Genomic DNA, 19,547 nt, shown 5'->3' with positions numbered 1-19,547 from the left:
AGAACAAAAATAACCAGCTAATATAAACATAAAATAGTTTTAAAAATTAAAGTGATTGCCTGAGTAAGGAAGGGAAATGAGGATAAAAGAAAAGAAAAAAAAAAGGAGAGGAAACAGGAGGGATGGAGAGAGAAAGGGGGGATGGAAAGAGAGAGAGAATAGCTAACAAAACTTCTGAATTTGATTTACCATTGTTAGCTAGAGTAAGAAAAGACTTTCTTAAAAGTACAAATAAGGTTGGGTGTGGTGGCGCACGCCTGTCATCCCAGTGGCTCTCGAGGCTGAAGCAGGAGGATCGTGAGTTCAAAGCCAGCCTCAGCAAAAGCGAGGCACTAAGCAACTCAGTGAGACCCTGTCTCTAAATAAAATCCAAAATGAGGCTGGGGATGTGGCTCAGTGGTCGAGTGCCCCTGAGTTCAATTCCTAGTACCAAAAAAAAAAAAAAAAAAAAAAAAGCACAAGTACTTGAAAGAATGAGGAGGTTTATCCATGTCTAATATTTCTAAAATCCAAGACAGGTATCATAGAGGAACGTGGGTACTGCAAGTTCTTCGGGCCAGGGCACATTGCCGTTTCTAACAGGTTATGCTGGATTTTTCTCAGCACTCAACTTTGAGATTTCAGCTGATATGGGCTGGTTGGCTATAAATGATTAAACCAATCCCAGCCAGTCTTTATCTTGAATATCGCTAATCTGAATTGGAAATAAGTCACCATTATCAGCATCCAACATCTTAATTAACATTCTGATAGCAATCAGCAACTTGGTTCACCATTGTTTTGTTTTCTATTTTTTTATTAGTGAATTTTAGTTTTATAGAATAATGGGTTTCTTTGTGGCTTATTCATACATGCAAATAACATACTTTGATCATATCCACCCTTAGTGTTGTTTCAGAAAACATTTATGGGGAACATTTCTGAAGTCATTAGATATCAACTTAGAGAAGTCTAACAATTTCTGCGGAGTGTAAGTAAGCTCCAGTTTTCTTTATTAACAGGTGCACGGGGCAATACCAATGGCATCACAAACTCTTGCAAGGTGCTAAGCTCATGGTATGTGTCCAGTAATTACTTGTTGAAAATGATGAGTTGCCTGATTAATATCAGTTCTCTCCTCCTGTCTACAAGTTTTCTGACACTTTTCAAAATATATACAGATAGCATTTCAGATGTGTACTCTCTTTCTCTAAGCCACTATTCATTAGTCTTTTTAAATTCTTCCAGGCTACAAGGAGCCCTGGCTTTCTTCACTCAACCTCATAACCCAAGCAGATTCCCATCCCTCACTGCCCCAAGGCTCACACTAATTATTTCTTCTTTAGAATACAACACTTCACCAGCAAGAGTTGCTTTCTCAGTCCTGATAATGGCAGGTCAGTGTCACCTGCTCCTCTGTTAGTGACAGTAACCAGCCTCCTTGGGGACTTAAAGGGTAAATGCCTTTAGGCCCTTAGATTAGCTGCAAATTTGACATCTGTCGACCTTTAGAGAATACATCTGGCTTAATTGAGCAGGAAAGTGATGGTGGCAGAAAAAGATTAGCTTGCTTAAGCTAATGGCAGCCTGGCCTTTCTTTCCTCTTCTCTCTCAAATCCACACAAAAGCACCTGTGACTCATCCATACCAAGTGAGATTTTTCACACCAGCAAAGCTGATAGATCTCTCCACAGCATTAAGCAAGCAGCTGCAAGGGCTCTCTCTCTTCCCTAAGACAAGTGGATCTGTCAAGTCCCAAAGATCATCTCATTTTTGCTGTTGCCCAGCTCAGTGAACAAATGAGGACAATAAGTCAAGCAAGTTTTATGGGCTGCACATTTTAATTGATTTAGTGTACTTAGTTATGAAAAGAAAGTCATCATGGTCTTTCTATAAGTATGGGCATCACAGTAAGTGCAACTCAAACCTTTCATTTATTGTCAGAATGCTACCTGTGGACCTTGCGATGTCCATAGGGGCAGCTGATTCACCTAGACTGCCAGGGCAGACAAGGAAGAAAGAGGAGGAAAGGAAGAAGAAAAAAGAATGAAAAGGAAAAATGAGCAGAGGTGCATAAGGCAATGCCACATTACAGCTAACAGTAGCAGTTCAAGGACATTTATGACCTAGAGCCAGAAAATCTAAGTTTAAATTCCACTCTGCCCATTATAAGTCCGATAACCTGAGGCAAGTTTCTTACCTTCCATGACCTCATCAGGAAAATGAGAATGATAATGTTTATTGCATGAAGTTGTGAAGATTAAACACCAAATACCGACAGAACACTCTGCCCAGAAACATTCTAAGTGCTTTGCATACATTAACTCAATCCTCTCAACAGTCTTCTGAGCTGGGTGTGTATCAGTTTCCAATTGCTGTGTAACAAATTACCACAAACTTTTTGACTTAAAACAACACAAATATATTATCTTAGAGTTCTAGGGTTAGAAAGTCATAAAATCCAGAGTCAACAGGGATGTAATACCTTATGGAAGCTCCAGAGCAGAATCAATTCCCTTGCCCTTTGTGGATTCTAAAGCCAGACTGCAGGTTCATGGCTCCTTCCTTGCATCTCTCAAGCTTGACCTCTGGTTCTATTCTGACTTTTCTTCCCTCTCATCTGTGCTGCCTTCCTCTTATAGAACCATTGTAATTATATACTTCTCATCCCCATAATCCAAAGTAATATTCCCATCGCAAGATCCTTAAACTTAATTATACCTGCAAAGTCCTTTTTGCCATCTAAGGTAGCATGCTCACAGGTTCTGGTGATTAGAACATGGAGATCTTTGGGGTCATTTTGTCTACCACAGGTGCTACTATTATTGTTGGTAAAGATGGCACCCGGAGCGCTTCTCTTCCGGGAGCTCAGGTCCATGACGCACTGAATGGCTCGTGAACCGTCACCTCCAATCCCTGTGAATGGCGTTAACTTTGAATGGCACACCTCCAATCCCTGAAGTGGCGCGAACTCTCAGCCAATGAAGAAGTAATAGCCCACTCGCCTTGCTCCTCCTCATCCTGTGTTAAGCCCATAAATATCAATACCCTGTTCATGTTCGCTCTCTTACTCTTCCTCTCTCTCCTCTCTCTCTCCCCCTCCCCTCTCTCTTCCTTCTCCCCTCTCTCCCCCCCCTCTCTCCCCCTTCCCCCCCCCTCTCTCTCTCTCTCCCCCTCCCTCTCTCTCTTCTCTCTCTCCCCCTCTCTCTTCTCTCTCTCTCTCGACTCCCTTCTCCTCTGCGACTGGCCACTACAGTCCTGCTAATAAAATCTTGGACAGGTAAACAGTTGTTTTGGCTTGTTGAGTTTACTGAGCTTTTCCATCGTCCTTTACAATTATCCCTACTCTATAAGTGAGAAATTGATAATACAGAAAGATGAAGTAACTTTCCAAAGCCATGCTTCCCCCATACTTCCTCCCTTTCAGGGGTTCCTATACATGGCATGAGGAAGCACTATGCTGGGTTAATTCTTGTTATGCTACAGGTGTTAAAGGTGGAATGACAGTGATGCTATAACTTCAAGTCAGTGGCACCAACACCACAGGTGGGTCTGCCCTTGGCTATACAGAGGGTGGTCTTGCATTGACAGAATTTAGGTTTGGAGGAAAACAAGGCATGAATGGGAACCCTGCTCCTCTCCTATAGCTGTGGCTTATGAGCAGGCAGCCTGGGCCTCAATGTCTTCATCTGCTGAATGAGGCTGAAATGAAAACCTCATCCTAAAAAGGTGTCAGGGTAGTGAAAGGAGATCCCACTTAGCAGTTTCAAACTACCAAAGCAAAGTCAGTGTCAGCAACCATTCATGTACTCAATGAGCCAAAGAAACATTGGTTATCCGTGCTATGACTTGAATACAAGGGATGCTGGAAAAGGAAAAGATGCTTTGGCATCTCCGCCCAGCACTTACCAACACAGGTCCCCTTCCTGTTGTAGAAACCGTCACCACAGCTGTTCTCACAGCTGCCATCTCGCAGCACTTGCAGGGGATCTCTGCAGGCCATGCAGTGCTTCTCTGTGGGGCCCCAGCAGCGTGCACAGGACTCATGACAGCCTGCAGGTAAAGAGCAAAATCAGTGAACAATGATTGCAGGAAGGATTGCAGGTCACTTTTCTTTTAGAGGTTTGGATTTACAAGGGGGCTGTTGATTGGCTCCTAGGTTTCTGGACTGTAATGCACCTAGGTACACATCAGGAGAAATGTGGGGCGGGGGGAGGTTGATAAAAAAGCAAACTAGGACCAGGAGGATGACTTCAGGAAATGATGGCTAAGAGATGTGGAACAGGAAAGTGGGGGTTTGGAGTCCTGGGAGTCATAGGGAAGGAAATCATCATTTTCTAGGCACAAATGGGACTGTTTAATGAAATCAGATGGCCCTGCATCCTCGACTTTTAAAATCACACAGCAGAGTGTCAACAGTATAACCCTCCAACACCTCCATTAGACCTTTCAAGGATGGAGAACTACTGGTATCTGGGTCCTCTCTCTCTCCCTCCCCACCCCCTTGACCCCCACCAGCTTCTGTCCTTCCTCACAACTTTCATCTGCACTTTTCCTGCCATAACATCTACCCTGTACATGAATCTGAAGGATTCATGAGGTCTGCTTTTTTCTTATGCCTTTGGTTTCCAACCATAGGTTGCTCCAAGACTAGAGTTGTTCCCTTCACCCATTTTGTACCACATACCAGATATGAAACATGGATAAAAATATGTAATTATATGGTAAGAACATAATTATATTACAATATACTAATTGAAATAATTATATGGGTGTATATATCTACACTATAGATTATGATTTCTGACCTATCTTAATGAACCTGTCTTGCTTTTGTAGAAATATTCACAGAACAGAAAAATTGGGACTCACTGGGTTAACATTCTACAATTTTCTTCTCTTCCAACATTTGGCCTTTATTATTATTATTATTACCATTCATACTTGCTCTTTACCTTATTACTTCTACAAAGCAAAGCCTAAACTAACTAATTGAATATTTTCAGAATTGGCAAGCTGGCTGTATAGCTAAATCCACCCATACTTTGGTTAATACATCCTAATTTCTTAAATGCTTGCTTCACAATGGAGCACAACCTATTTTGCAGAGGCATTGATTCTGATCAAAATTGGTAGAGGGAATGAATGTGTTTGCTGCTGGTAAGTGACTTGGTAATCATACCTTAGCAATTTAATTAGGAATCCCTTTTCCAGGCAGATGATAGGGTACCTACATTGCAAACTTCAAGATCCAATCCTCTTCTCTCAGTTCTAAATTGCACAAGAAAGTCTTAATTTCAGACAATTTTTTCTCCTCAACAAATTTAAAGATAATTACTAATTTTGTTAAATGCTAGGAACACTCTGCCATAAAGAGTAACAGTCGTGTGGGTGGTGGGGCCCACTTCATAGATCTGAAGGATGGGAAGTGAACAGCTATGGGGAGAATCAGAGAACAGCACAGCAACATTCTTGAGAATGGAAGGAATTCAGGTGTTCAGGGAAATGAAGTCTGCCCTGGTGGCTGGAGCTGCTGGGCCGCTGTGGGGCACAGTGGTACCATTAAGGGTTGGAGCCACATGCAGAGGGCTGATCAAACTTAACCTTGAAAACCACAAGGAATTAGGCATTTAATCCTAACTTGAAGTCACTAATGGGTTCATTCAAGAGCCACACTCCTGACTTAGATTTTCAAAGATCCCTCTGGCTGTCATGGAGAGAGGGTCAGGATGTGCAGGTAAGCAGGAAGAACTACCTGTGGTCTAGGTGAGTCATGAGGATAGCTTGGACTAATTGGGTGGGATAGAGAGATGGAAGAAAGTTTCCTTACTTATTATCTGGTTCCATCAAGAGACTGCAAGCTTGAAGAAGGCAGAGCCCATTTCTAGTTTGTTAACTCTGTGTCGAGCTCAGTGCTTGGTGCTTTAAACATCTCTTGAGTGACTTCATTTATATTCAACTCCTTTATATCTTATAAAGATTGCACAGGAATTCTGTTCATATTTGGGATAAGCAGCTAGGATTGCATTATAATTAAAAATGTGGATGCAAGGATCTCAGTAACAAACTGCACCTTTAGCATACATAAAATACGCTACTCATTTATTCAGCTACCCTTGATTGCTGACTGCCGTCATCATCTGAGGTATCTGTCACTGTTCATGCCTTGGTCTCAAAGTTACCTAACCAACCAAACAAACATAAAACCCGATCTCATTTCCAAGAAGGTCTGTCAGGCAGATCTATCGACCTGTGACAGAAGCAGCTACCATACCAGGCTCTGTGCTAGCCTGCAGGGGGCTTCCCACCCAGCCATTTACCTGAGGCCCACTGCAGGAACACCTGCCACACTCCATCACCTGGGCACACTGGGGAATTGTGAACATGGCAGTGGGGAGTAATTGTCCAAAGGAATGATGATCCTTTGGACAGTGAGGCTTAGAAGACAGCAGAGACCAGATCACCAAGGTCAAGAGGTCCAAGTAAGGGCCTTGAACCTCATCTCATAGAAGAGCTTTAATAAATTCTGCTTTTTTAGAGAGTTCATTCAGGCAGTAGGAAGAGGACATGGTTAGCTCAAGGCATCTTTAGAGGCTGAAGTCATCTCTGTCCAGGGATTGCAGAAGAGACAAGAAATGAAAGCACAGTTCCCTGGCTCTTCAGTGACTGGCTTGATGGCTGTACACTCAGCTATACTGGCTGCTAAAATAGTGAAATACCTCCAAACTGGTTGGTAAATGTCTGTCACCCTTAAGCGCCTTTCCCTGACACTCTGACTTCTTCCTGGGATCCCTGATCTATCCATACCACGTCCAGCAAGCAAAAGATCCTATGCAGAAGAAGGTCTGAGAAGCCTGACCTTCTGACTAATTTGAATCTGCTATGCTTCCTTTTAAATATTTTAATATCACCCTTGGTGTTAAGTATCAAATCAGGAACCAAAAGATGAGCAGGACTGCCTCTGTAAATACAGAGTTGGGGAAGGCATTCAGGCCCCTCACAAACTGATCATTACTATACTTTCTAGCACTTCTTTTGCTACCCTCCCCATGCTGATTCCAGGGGACAGGGGCTCATAAACATGCCACATGCCTGTTCTTGGGTTCTGGATCCACTACCAGGATTCACCCACCTAACTCATTCTCTCTGCCTCTTTCCTTAGCTTTTGTAATCCTTTTACACTCCAGAGGCCTCCTAAGTTGTTACTGCCTCTGCGAAGCTTTGTTGAAAGTTTCTAAACAAGGTTAGTCACTCCTTTCTCTATGTTCCTGCAGCATTTTATCCATGCCTCTCTTATGGTATTTTCCATTTTGTACTATTTCTTTGCAAATCAATCTCATGCAGTGGAACATAGTAACTTCCCAAATGGAGACCATGTTTTAGTCAGCTTAAGCCCTCAGTGTCCAGATTGATATCTACTACACAGTCAGGACTCATTAAATATATGCCAAATGAATGCACAGTGGATTTTTTAATCGGTTACAGGAAATCCATCCTTTCAGTATCCTTCTACCTGGAAACAACTAACCACAATGTTGTAGTCCTAAGATATGATAAGATCAACTCCAAACTATAAAATGTACTTTAAAAATGCAAAAAAAAAAATGCTGAAGTCCAGGTCTGTTTAGGAAGATAAATATTCATGCTGTATCTATATAGAGTACCAAATGCAATACTGGTCCTTGTTGGCCTTTCTCTTTCTTCCATATTGGGTAAAATGCATGTTCCATGCCAAGTACAATGGCAGAGGGATTTTATTTCAACACAGAGCATGCTGAGCTATCGTTTCGCAGGATGACATACTCCCACTGTGTTTTGCAATTGATTTCTAATTTCTAATACTGAACATATGCTACTGCAGATTATCTCTTCTTGCAAGCTTATTTTACATGTGGCTTTTATTCCATTTGGGGTTCTTGTGAAATGTAAAAGTTCACTCCCTGACTTTTCGTCATAATTTCTCTTAGCGATACATTTCAGATCATTCAAGTCTTGAATTGTATATTGTGAAAATTGCAGCAATAAATTTTTTAAAGGGCGAATAAGGGAAAGTCATCTTATCTCACATGCAGTAGATAATTTATTTGGGAAGACTTTGCTGGTGCAAAACAAGACATGTGTTGGCTTGTCAAGCAATTCATTTCAAAAATGAAAAGCAATGGATTATTTTTCATTTCATCAGCTCTATACAGAAACCTTACTCTGAAAATAAAAAAGCCCTTTTGTACTTGAATTTTTAAGACTTTTTAAACCTGTGCTTCCCTAAGAATAAAATGTAGCCCCTTTTCCGGGAAGTGTGAAAAGGAATTCCTTTTAAAAGCAATCTATTTTTTCAGAAGCCTTTCCAGGCCAGACAAAAGATGGGATAGCCACAGGCTCAGCCTTTGGATCAAACCTTCCCCTCAGGAAAGAGAAGGGTCCTTAGGTATATCTTCTAGGACCTGTTCAGCAAGATGTCAGGGAATCTGCATTAGCCATCAACAGATTTCATCAGTGAGGTCAAAGCTCCTTGCTTCTGGTTCTTGTCCATCCTGGAGCAAGGTTTTCACTCCCATCTCACGAATGACTAGGAAGCACTTTGAGCCGATGCTCAAAGTATTATCTGGTGACAGTGGGCAAATTTTCAATAAGAAACTTATCAGATGAAAAATTTTTCTAAAACTCAACTTCATTGTTCCCTGGTTTTCTGACCTGTGAAGTGGGGATAATATTTGTTGTACCTAATTCATGAGGACATGATGAGCTGAAAAGGTGTTTGAAAAAGGAGAGAATGTTGTATGCCATCCTGTGAGTACTTTAAGGGAAACCTGATGAACTTGCCTCAACTGGTGTCAAAAGCAATGCGCATAGTTAAAGTGCAGCATGAAATAGAAGGTGGAAGAGACTGTGTGGAAGGTGGGTTCACATACAAAGGAAAGACCTGGAGCTCCTGAGGATTACTCCAGCAGCTATGTAAAGGGGATCTGGCCTTTTACCAGAAGCCTCATACTTGAAGTTCTTTCCCTGAAATCTCTACCAAACACAAAAGACCCACTGGAAAGTGACTGGAAATAGTTTGGTGAGGCTTAGATGCATGGAAGACTACTGGCCCCTCTCCCATCCCCTCATCCTGCTCTTCTGCAATCCAGAGACTCACAGGAGGCCAAGACTGGTTGCCTGAGAAGCTCAGATGCCACACACATTTCAAAGAAGTTCAGAGGACATCTGAGCGATCACCATTTTTGATCCATTTACTACAATGTTCCATCCCCTACAAGGCTGTGCTTCTGCTTTCCACCTGTCTCCCTCTGTCAACAGAAGGCTTTACATCCTAAAATGATGACATCTTGTCTCCATGTGTTCTGAAAACCCTTAAGTACTTGACAGGGTTTAAAAGAAAAAAAAATACAAACACGTGAAAAAATATTCAGCTTCACAAATAGAGATGCACACACTGAGTGATGAGCAGCAACTAAACAACGGATTCAAAACATATGAAGCAACATGTATGTACCTCAGACCCAATGCTTAGTGAGGACTAAAAGGAAAGAATGAAGTGTCCACCCTGTAATATTCATGAACATTTATAGGTATACACAACAACAAAAGCACGCACATACAAAAATATAGGCTGAATGGCACCAGAAAACTTATGTAAGCTGGGATCTGGGAAGATAAGGGGTAAGAATAAGGAATGAAAAGAAAAAGAATAGATCAGCAGAGGGGCAGACAGATTGTTAAGAAAGAGAATAGCCTGGAACAGGTCAGTGATGAAAATGAGCCACGAACTGACAAGTCTGACTCAACCTGTTTCATAGAAATCCCAAAAATGAGTGAACGAAAAAGTTAAGCAGGTTCCATTTTACATGAATTACATTGACAGATTTAAGAAGCACTGTCATACCTGGTGTTGACAGGGTGGTGGCAAGTAGGCACTCTTGTACATTCCTGGCAAAAGTGCAAATTAATATCACTTTTAAAAAAGACAGCCATATGTGAATATGTATCAAAAAGCTTAAAATGGCACCAGGCGTGGTGGCACACGCCTGTAATCCCAGTAACTCGGGAGACTGAGGTAGGAGTATCGCAAGCCAGCCTCAGCAAAGGAAAGGTGCTAAGCAACTCAGTGAGACCTTGTCTCTAAATAAAATACAAGATAGGGCTGGGGATGTGGCTCAGTGGTCGAGCCCCTGAATTCAATCCCCAGTACCAAAAAATAAAGCTTAAAATGTACACACACACACACACACACTTGGACCTAGCATCTGAATGTCTAAAAATTTAATAAAAATATTTACCACAATTTTATCATGGTTATTTATAATAGTGATTAATTAGGTACAAATATCGAACATAGAGGATTGGCTAAATGAATGATTGAATTACTACAAACAGAAAGTTACACAACAGCTTTACAATCAGATGTTGTTCAAGGATAAGTAATAACATGGTGAGAGCAGGCAATGAAGCCATAATTTGATTTTTCTTTGGAAAAATAAATGTGTGCATGGGTATAGACACATGTACAGAGACACATTCATAAATTACAAATACAGACACCAAAATACTAACAGAAGTGATTTGGGCAAGTTTAAGATAGGAATTTTAGCTGATTTTTTTTTTTTACTTTATATTTTATTGCTTTTCCAAATTATTTTTTGGGATAATATGAATTTATTTGGTACTTAGGAAAAAATATTATGAAAGGGAAGGGGGTTTATAGTCCTCTTCCCTAAGGCACATGGTAGGTAAGTAACTAGTTAATTTACTAACCATGCTTGGGATACAATTGAATGATTTGAATTTCTATCAGTGTCTTCTATAGAGACTCAACTTGAACCAAAGCTGAGGGAGTCTTTGGCAGGTTCCCGTGGTGAGAGATTTTACAAGTAGGTTGGCCTTCATTGGTTCATAAGTAAGAGAATAAAGGGAGCCAATCAGCTCACCAGGAACATTCTCAAAGTTATCCCTTATATCTCCTGCCCCTCTGCCTACACTCTTAGATCTACAACACAAATGTACCCCAGGGGTTTGCAAATGCCATGCCCACCAGGCTTAGATTCACTGGGTCTTCCATTCAATCCCTGGTGACCACTGGCAAACCACAGCTGCAGAACCTCCCTGGGGTCCCCCCTCATCCCCACAGTTCCCTTAGCCCCTGTTCATTAAATGACTATTGGCTTCTCCAGGGACTTCTGTTTGTCTATGCAAACTGAAAGCCAAAGGAGGGACCACCAACCAAAGCAAAGCCTTTGATGGGGAGTATTCTCAGACTTCCTGCCCAGATCTTAGATGTGATGACAGGAAGGTGCCCTTCACTCTTCCAGCAGCATGGAAGGGGACGGGAAGGCGGAGTAGGGATAGTGTTGGAGGGGGAGAGTGGGGAAGAGAAGAAAGAAAGGATGCCACGTGGCCTAGCTAAAATAATTGAGAGACCCAGAAACTGGGCAGAAAGCCAGAAGACCTGTCGTAAGTTTGAAATATTTAGCTGAAATATTTGGGGGTTCATATTTATAATAAAGAATGAGAGATCTGTCTAGAAGATAAACTCCCTTGTGTTTGTGGCAGGCTTTTTCTGGTGGTATGTGATGCTTTTGTTCTATCAATGTATGTCTTTGGCATACAAAGCAAAGGGCTACAAGCAAACAAATGCCAAACACAGTCAGTCTCCTGCTAAAGCAACAGTCCCAAGCAAAACATCACCAGCTGCTTTTTCCTTCTTCTATTTATCCTGTACATGAATACCCAAAGAGAGAGGGGACTTGGAATCCCTGCTTCACTGGGTCTAGTTTACTCAAGAAACATATTCCACAAAGGCATCCTGTTGTCCTCCCTTCCACATGGCTTAAAACATTCCCTGGACACTACCCAGGTTCCAATGATAATTTATTTCAAAAGTCACCCTTTCAGCACCCTACTATTTTAAAGATAAGGGACAAGAAGAGAAGAAAAGATAAAAGGAAGGGAAAAAAATGAGATTCTGCAATTTTCCTGATGCTGCCACACATAGCCAGGAATTGCTGACAAGGAGTAACTATCAGAAGCCATATGGAAGACAGGTCACCTGTAAGCAAAGTCTAGGCATGCCCATATATTCCTGTCTCCTCTTCTCCATGCAATGACACGTCATATTTTTCTCCATTAAAAAGTCTTCCAGAATGCCTTGTATGGGCTTAGCTCTGTGTGAAATTCAGACATATAAAACATGTCCATGTCCCAATAACTGGTCTCCTCCCACTCTATTCCTTTTTAAAACTGTCATTATAGCGCTGGTGGTAATAAATCCACATGACAATAACTATCTGAAGGGATCTTGTTCACTCATTTAAGGACACTCTTTTCCCACTGAGGAAGCAAGATTCTTAACCACAGGGAATTTGTCTGCTTCACTCTGTATCCCCAGCACCCAGAAAAGGGCCTGAAACATAGAAGAGGCTTGATACATACTTGTTGCCTGTACAGAAGAGATGAGCAGGAATATCACTCAAAGCAATAAATCCCCTTATACAAAATAGTCAGCAACTAAGTAGCAAAGACCGTGGTTGCTGTAGAATGCCAAAGAAGGACTGAACAGTGCACAGGATGTAAAGAACAGAACAAAACTAACAAAGACAGACTGGTGGGAATGTGCTGGGCCCCCAAACTGAACATGTGCTCTGGCAATGAAATTGGGACTGATGCTCTGATTTGGAAGCACGTTGCTCGAGCCATGGAGGATACCAGCTCGACAATGACTAGCTGTGTAAGGAAGGCTTCTGTCTTGCTGAGGATTTCAGAAACAGTAGTTGCACAAGTGCCTTTGCCAAGAGGCCCACCCAGGGCACAGTTAGGCCATGATAAGTCACATGCTGAAACAGATTGCCAAAACCCATTAAGTATTCTGTGCTTTGAACCTGGCTCCAGAAGGTCAGCACTTCATTTCCTGAAATGATTGGCTACTCCAGTCAACCATAGTTCCAACGAATAATTAACTTAATAAGTTCCTTTGCTCAAACCACAGCTTTAAAATCTCAACTAGGTCAGCATCCTATATGCAAAGTCCACAGGTTTTCTTTCACATTTTCCCTCTCAATATATCCTAATTTAGCTAAAAAACAAATAATTACAAAATGTCATTATCCAATCTGAACATTTTTTTAAAAAGTTATAAGGAATATAGTTAACTGTTTTATTATAGTTCCTTCTCAATAACATTTAAAAGTATATTTTCTTTTAAATCAGACATTAGTGGCACAAAACTCCTTGTTTACTGATGCAAGACATTTGGTTTTTATCACCATAGGTTAAAAAACAAATAGTTTCACTAATGTCCATAGCTTCCTTTTATTGTCTACATATTATGAACCAAGCATATTTATGCTTTTCAAACATCTTCCCTGTTCCTCATAATAATAGTGTAAAGTAGATAATATTATCCCCATTTTAGAGTTGAGGGAATTGAAGTTAACCAAATTGCCCAGAATCATATAGAAATAAGTGGTAGAATGGAGATTCAAAATAATCCTTTACTTTATGATCTCATAAAATGTCTAAATGTCTTGATTCTTTAGGTTTCAATATCTATGGCCATAAAATACTCAAATATAGAAAAAAACTTCAAAGGTGTTTGCTGGGTTGGTTCATTGTTGTTTTCTATCTCTGCAAGGAATGGCTAACCCACCTCGATTGCCAATTCACTATAAACTCAAAGACTGAATCTTACTTCTCTTCATATCCTCAGAACCAGGTGCAGTGGTCAACAGAGACTGAATTGGGGAATTGGAGAAAGGAACATAGAATAAGTTCAATGGGAAGCAGAAATTCAGATCTCTCAATGTGTAACGGAGGACTAGCCAGGTATGGAGCACCATCTCCTACAATACATGTGAATGCACTCACTTAGTCTTCATGGCAATGCCACGTGGCAGATATTATTGACTCTCAGTTTTACCCATAGACAACTGAAGCATGAAGTTAAAGACTATGTAAAAAACCACAAAAAAATTAAGAAAAATAAAAAAGACTATCTAGGAGACGGATCCAAGATTAGAATCCAGCTGGTTTGGCTCCAGAGCCTAAGCTTTTGACCATTGTGCCCTGCTCCCTCCCAACCCTGGATCTGCAGAATTAAGGCAAAATTTGCTATGGGAACACATAGCTCCATCCTCAGGCCTTTATGAATAATTTGAGTTTTAAACAGTAAAACTAAATATTAATACACATGAAAAAATGAGATAAATTCTACTCTTTCTCCATTCAAAGTTTACTCTTATGAGCTACTTCTTTTAATCTTGCATGACATGTGTTGTTGGCTGTTTTAGCTCTTCTTAAAGGCTTTTATGACTAGGCTTTATGTGCATAGGACAATGGTCCCACCAAAGTAGAACACAAGTTGATTAAAAAAAAATGGGGCAAGATGAGCAAGGACAAATGTTCTCAAGACCTGGAAAGTACAGTCTGGATCTAAATTTAGATTTAATACTAGAGTTTCTAAGATGATAAAATGAGAAAGAATAGATCCAGGACAAGTGGTACCAAAGAGCCATGAAGGAAAGGAGCAAAGTCATTTGGCATGGTGGGGGAGGGAGGGTCAAGGAAGGGCCATACACAGTTGAAGCCTGACCATCAAGCTGCAGGTGATTAAGAGATGGGCTTTGATATTTAAATTTCTTTTTATTAATTAATTTATTTTCTTTTATTTTTTTGGCACCAGGGATTGAACCCAGGGGAACTTGGCCACTGCGCCACATCCCCGGCCCTTTTATTAAATTTTATTTAGAAACAGGTTCTCACTGAGTTGCTTAGGGGCTCACTAAATTGCCAACTCTGGCTTTGAACTCACAATCCTCCCAGCTCAGCCTCTTGAGCTGCTGGGATTTATAGGCATGTGCCACCATGCTTGGCCAAGAACTGGGCTTTTAATTCCTGGAAATGGATCAGAACAGGACAGGGAGCAGGAATAAAAGCAGAAGCCCAATCCTAGGATCTAAGTTGCACAGGGTCAACAAGAGTGGAACAGAGTGGACAAAAAAGGATGCTAAACAAGATCCAGCTGGTGGCATAGGAAGCACAGAGGTTAAAGCAGGAACATGAGTGCCAGGACTGAAATGCACAGTTTGGGCCCTGACAGGGTGATTACTCTATGGTCCTACCTGCCATGGAAAAGAGGCAACTTACATATGGCTTTGTCCCTGACTTAGATTGTTATAAAAAAAACTGGGTAATGTTGAGCTATAATGTAAAGTGATCAAATCATCAAACTCCAAAATTGGGGAAGGCAGGGGAGATGAAGCAGGGATTGGTATGGGATGCATAATGTAGCCTATAATTACAACATGATTTGGTTTAATCTAATACAAGATGCAACAGTAATACTGATAAATGCACACATGTTTAAATGCATAGGTGTATGGGTGTGCACATGGCGTGAGTGCGTGTTTATACCACCAAACTCAAACAAAAAGGGAAAAATGATAAGGGCCCCTTAGGATGAGATCTTGGGCAGGCCTAGTACTTTCTTGTCCCTGCTCTGGTTGACCTGCTCATACTCTTTTGTTTAGACCCATGGATGTGTGCTACTTGGCTCTGTCCCATATTTTTCCCTCTGCCCTATATTCAACATAGTGAGCATGAATATTAATCAGGTAATTTCTGTTCATTAGTTTTCTCAGCACAGTGTTCACTTTCTTTTGGTTTTGATGTGTCAATAAAGTAGAGAATTATCCCAGTCATAGCATAAATGACCCTGCCCAAACAAAACAATCCAGAAGAATGTGTTAGTATCAAAAATGGCAGGCTTCTTTTTGAAAAGTTTAGCACATGTCGAAAGAATACTGGCTGGCTGACCCACTTCCAAGGTCAATGGTGAAGAGTCAACAAAAATGCACAAGCACAAATGTTACAAAAACTTCCAATGCTGAGAAAGATTATTTGCAAAGATAATTTGGGCAGCCTTGGTGCCAAGAATGTATCTGGAAATTTATCACAAATCTAGCTTTAATTTTTAAGATCATTCTCTCTCTCTCTCTCCTCTTACTTCTCGTCTTTCTCACTCTCCTCTTGCTGTTTTTTTTTCTCCTATTTTATGCATAAAAATGCAACCAGCCTGAACTAAAGCAAATTGGTTTAATTCCCTGGAGGGAGCATGAACAAATTTTCCCAGCAACTTTCTACTAGAGGCATTTGTGGGTGGGTATGTGGATGGAATGTGAAGCAGGCAGCTACATAAACCAGTAATCAAATGAAACATTATCCATTTCAAAATGCCCTAAAACAGCATTAGCATCACCAATTAAAACACTAGGCATGGGAGAAAGGAAAATGGCAAAAGGAACAAAAAGGAAATGTGTATGTGGCATGTGTGTATCCCAGGAGGTGGAGGTGATACACAGGGAGGTGAACAATCTAGGGGGAATGAATTCTTCTCTAAAGGCAAATCTGTCACAGGAAAGTTAGCAGGAGGTCTCTTTGATGGGATTGAAGAAAAGAGTAAGGAATACATTCAATAATTTCATCAAATTGAAATTTCAGCAGTTTACTTAAATTGTCCCACCATTACACATTCACAAAGCTGTTTCTATGTGCTCATTCCAAGCCCATTCTAAAATCACAGGTAAATAGAATAAGATAAACCATAAACACTAAGATTTGTCTTCTCCTTTATGGCTTAGACTTATTTATGGAGACATTGGGTCCTTCAAGGGAATGAAGGAATCATTCATTCATTTATCCTACCTTGATCAATAAAAGAATACTTTGTGCAACCCTGAATGCTGGGGGTGCAGAGATTCAGAAGTCACACTTAGAGATCTCAAAGAACCCCCCAGCCAAACTCCTTTCACATTCCATCACAAGACTGTCACAAAACAGTCCCTTCTTCCTCATATTTCTATGGGCATAAACAGCATGAGTGTTACCTTTCAAGACTGTTCCTATAATCCAATGGGCTCTGACTGTGACCCATGACCTGGGATGGAGGGAACCAGCAGCCCCCTCCACTTAGGACCCCCACATGGAGCACCTGCAGCCTGCACATCTGCCGAGCTCAGGGCACTTGTTCTCTTTAACTCCTTTCCCTCCAAATGCTTTTCCTGAAAACTCTCATCAAAGGCATGAAAGAGGACCATTATCAGATGCCCCTCAGATTGGCCCACTTTCCAATTCTCCTCACAGATCTACTGTTCTCAACTGCAGCTCCCAGGCATGATGGCAGAGACCCTCTGCTGGTCCATCCACGTTTTCAGATTTACCCGCTACCACAAACCTGGCCTTAGGGTCTGGGCACATCTTTTTGTTGTTGTTGTTCTAATTAGTTATACATGACAGCAGGATGCATTTTGTTTCATTGTACACAAATGGAGCAGATCTTATTATCCTTCTAAAGACAAACTTTTATCTCCCTTCTTTGCCTTAGGCTTTTACCACTGCCTTTCTCTCCCATTCTTCATTTAAAAGATTCTTTATACATTTACTTGTTTTACCTATACTCAAGGTTATAATCACTATTGAAAAATTGCTCGGGTATAAGTAAATTAAATTATATTATGGCCACTTCTACCTCTAGAGGTTATAATAATATTCAGAATTTTGAAAAAAAGAATTTCAACTAGATCTTTTTTTTTTTTTTTTTTTCACTTTTTATTTTTATTTTTTTTTTTTTAATTTTTTATTGTTGGCTGTTCAAAACATTACATAGTTCTTGATATATCATATTTCACAATTTGATTCAAGTGGGTTATGAGCTCCCATTTTTACCCCATATACAGATTGCAGAATCACATCAGTTACACATCCATTGATTTACATATTGCCATACTAGTGTCTGTTGTATTCTGCTGTCTTTCCTATCCTCTACTATCCCCCCTCCCCTCCCCTCCCCTCCCCTCCCCTCTTCTCTCTCTGCCCCCTTTACTGACATTCGTTTGTCCCCCTTGTATTATTTTTCCCCTTCCCCTCACTTCCTCTTGTATGTACTTTTGTATACCTCTGAGGGTCTCCTTCCATTTCCATGCATTTTCCCTTCTCTCTCCCTTTCCCTCCCACCTCTCATCCCTGTTTAATGTTAATCTTCTTCTCATGCTCTTCGACCCTACTCTGTTCTTAGCTACTCTCCTTATATCAAAGAAGACATTTGACATTTGTTTTTTAGGGATTGGCTAGCTTCACTTAGCATAATCTGCTCTAATGCCATCCATTTCCCTGTAAATTCTATGATTTTGTCATTTTTTAATGCAGAGTAATACTCCATTGTGTATAAATGCCACATTTTTTTTATCCATTCATCCATTGAAGGGCATCTAGGTTGGTTCCACAGTCTAGCTATTGTGAATTGTGCTGCTATGAACATCGATGTAGCAGTGTCCCTGTAGCATGCTCTTTTTAGGTCTTTAGGGAATAGACCGAGAAGGGGAATAGCTGGGTCAAATGGTGGCTCCATTCCCAGCTTTCCAAGAAATCTCCATACTGCTTTCCAAATTGGCTGCACCAATTTGCAGTCCCACCAGCAATGTACAAGTGTACCCTTTTCCCCACATCCTCGCCAGCACTTGTTGTTGTTTGACTTCATAATGGCTGCCAATCTAACTGGAGTGAGATGGTATCTTAGGGTGGTTTTGATTTGCATTTCTCTGACTGCTAGAGATGGTGAGCATTTTTTCATGTACTTGTTGATTGACTGTATGTCCTCCTCTGAGAAGTGTCTGTTCAGGTCCTTGGCCCATTTGTTGATTGGGTTGTTTGTTCTCTTATTGTCTAATTTTTTGAGCTCTTTGTATACTCTGGATATTAGGGCTCTATCTGAGGTGTGAGGAGTAAAGATTTGTTCCCAGGATGTAGGCTCTCTATTTACCTCTCTTATTGTATCTTTTGCTGAGAAAAAACTTTTTAGTTTGATAGAAGAAAAAGTTGGCTACGATCTACAGTCGGTGGGGTCGGGCTCCAAATTCCTCAATAGGACACCCATAGCACAAAAGTTAATAACTAGAATCAACAAATGGGACTTACTCAACTAGATCTTAATTAAAAATAAAATTCAAAATGTAAAATAAAATTAGGCATATAAATCTACTAAAGTATATAGATACTAGAGTAATCTAATACTGTTATAAAAAACAAATGTGTCATCTCTTCCATTCATCATTCTTTTCATTCCATCAGAAGTCTTATTCAGAGTTTCTTCCTGTCTTAGAATAATTAGTTGCTATAACAAAATATCTGATTTATTATGTGTAAAGGTTTATTTGGCCCTTGATTTTATTGGCTGGAGGATCAAAAGAGCATGGCACCTGCATCCTGGCAAGGAGCCCCCACCTGCATCACAACATGGTAAAAAAGAAGAAAGGGAATAGGCCACATGCAGAAGAAGTCACACATATGAGTGACTTAGCTTTATAACTTCTCACTCTTGTGGTACTGATCTAGTCCCATAAGAGCCAAATCTCCAAGAGGTGCCATTAATTCATTCATGAGACGTGGGGCCCCCATGACCTAATTATTTTCCATGAGGCCCTACCTCTTAAATTTCTTACCACCTAAACACTGCCATGGGGAACCCAGCTTCCAGCTCATGTCCTCTTGGGGACAATCAATCTAAACATTGCATTTCTATTTGA

General features: G+C 40.7%; 1 protein-coding gene across 1 annotated transcript in view; it reads right to left on the bottom strand.

The window, feature by feature from the left end:
• Fras1 (Fraser extracellular matrix complex subunit 1) overlaps positions 1-19,547 on the bottom strand; it is a 421,323-nt gene that overhangs the window by 204,911 nt on the left and 196,865 nt on the right. Inside the window, exon 15 of the mRNA XM_027939818.3 lies at positions 3,889-4,032. Coding sequence (XP_027795619.3) covers positions 3,889-4,032 — 144 coding nt within the window. The remainder of the gene's footprint in view (positions 1-3,888; positions 4,033-19,547) is intronic.

Source organism: Marmota flaviventris, chromosome 7 (assembly GCF_047511675.1).
Source record: "Marmota flaviventris isolate mMarFla1 chromosome 7, mMarFla1.hap1, whole genome shotgun sequence".
NCBI classification, from domain to species: domain Eukaryota; kingdom Metazoa; phylum Chordata; class Mammalia; order Rodentia; family Sciuridae; genus Marmota; species Marmota flaviventris.
This window is presented reverse-complemented; position numbering and strand designations above follow the sequence as displayed.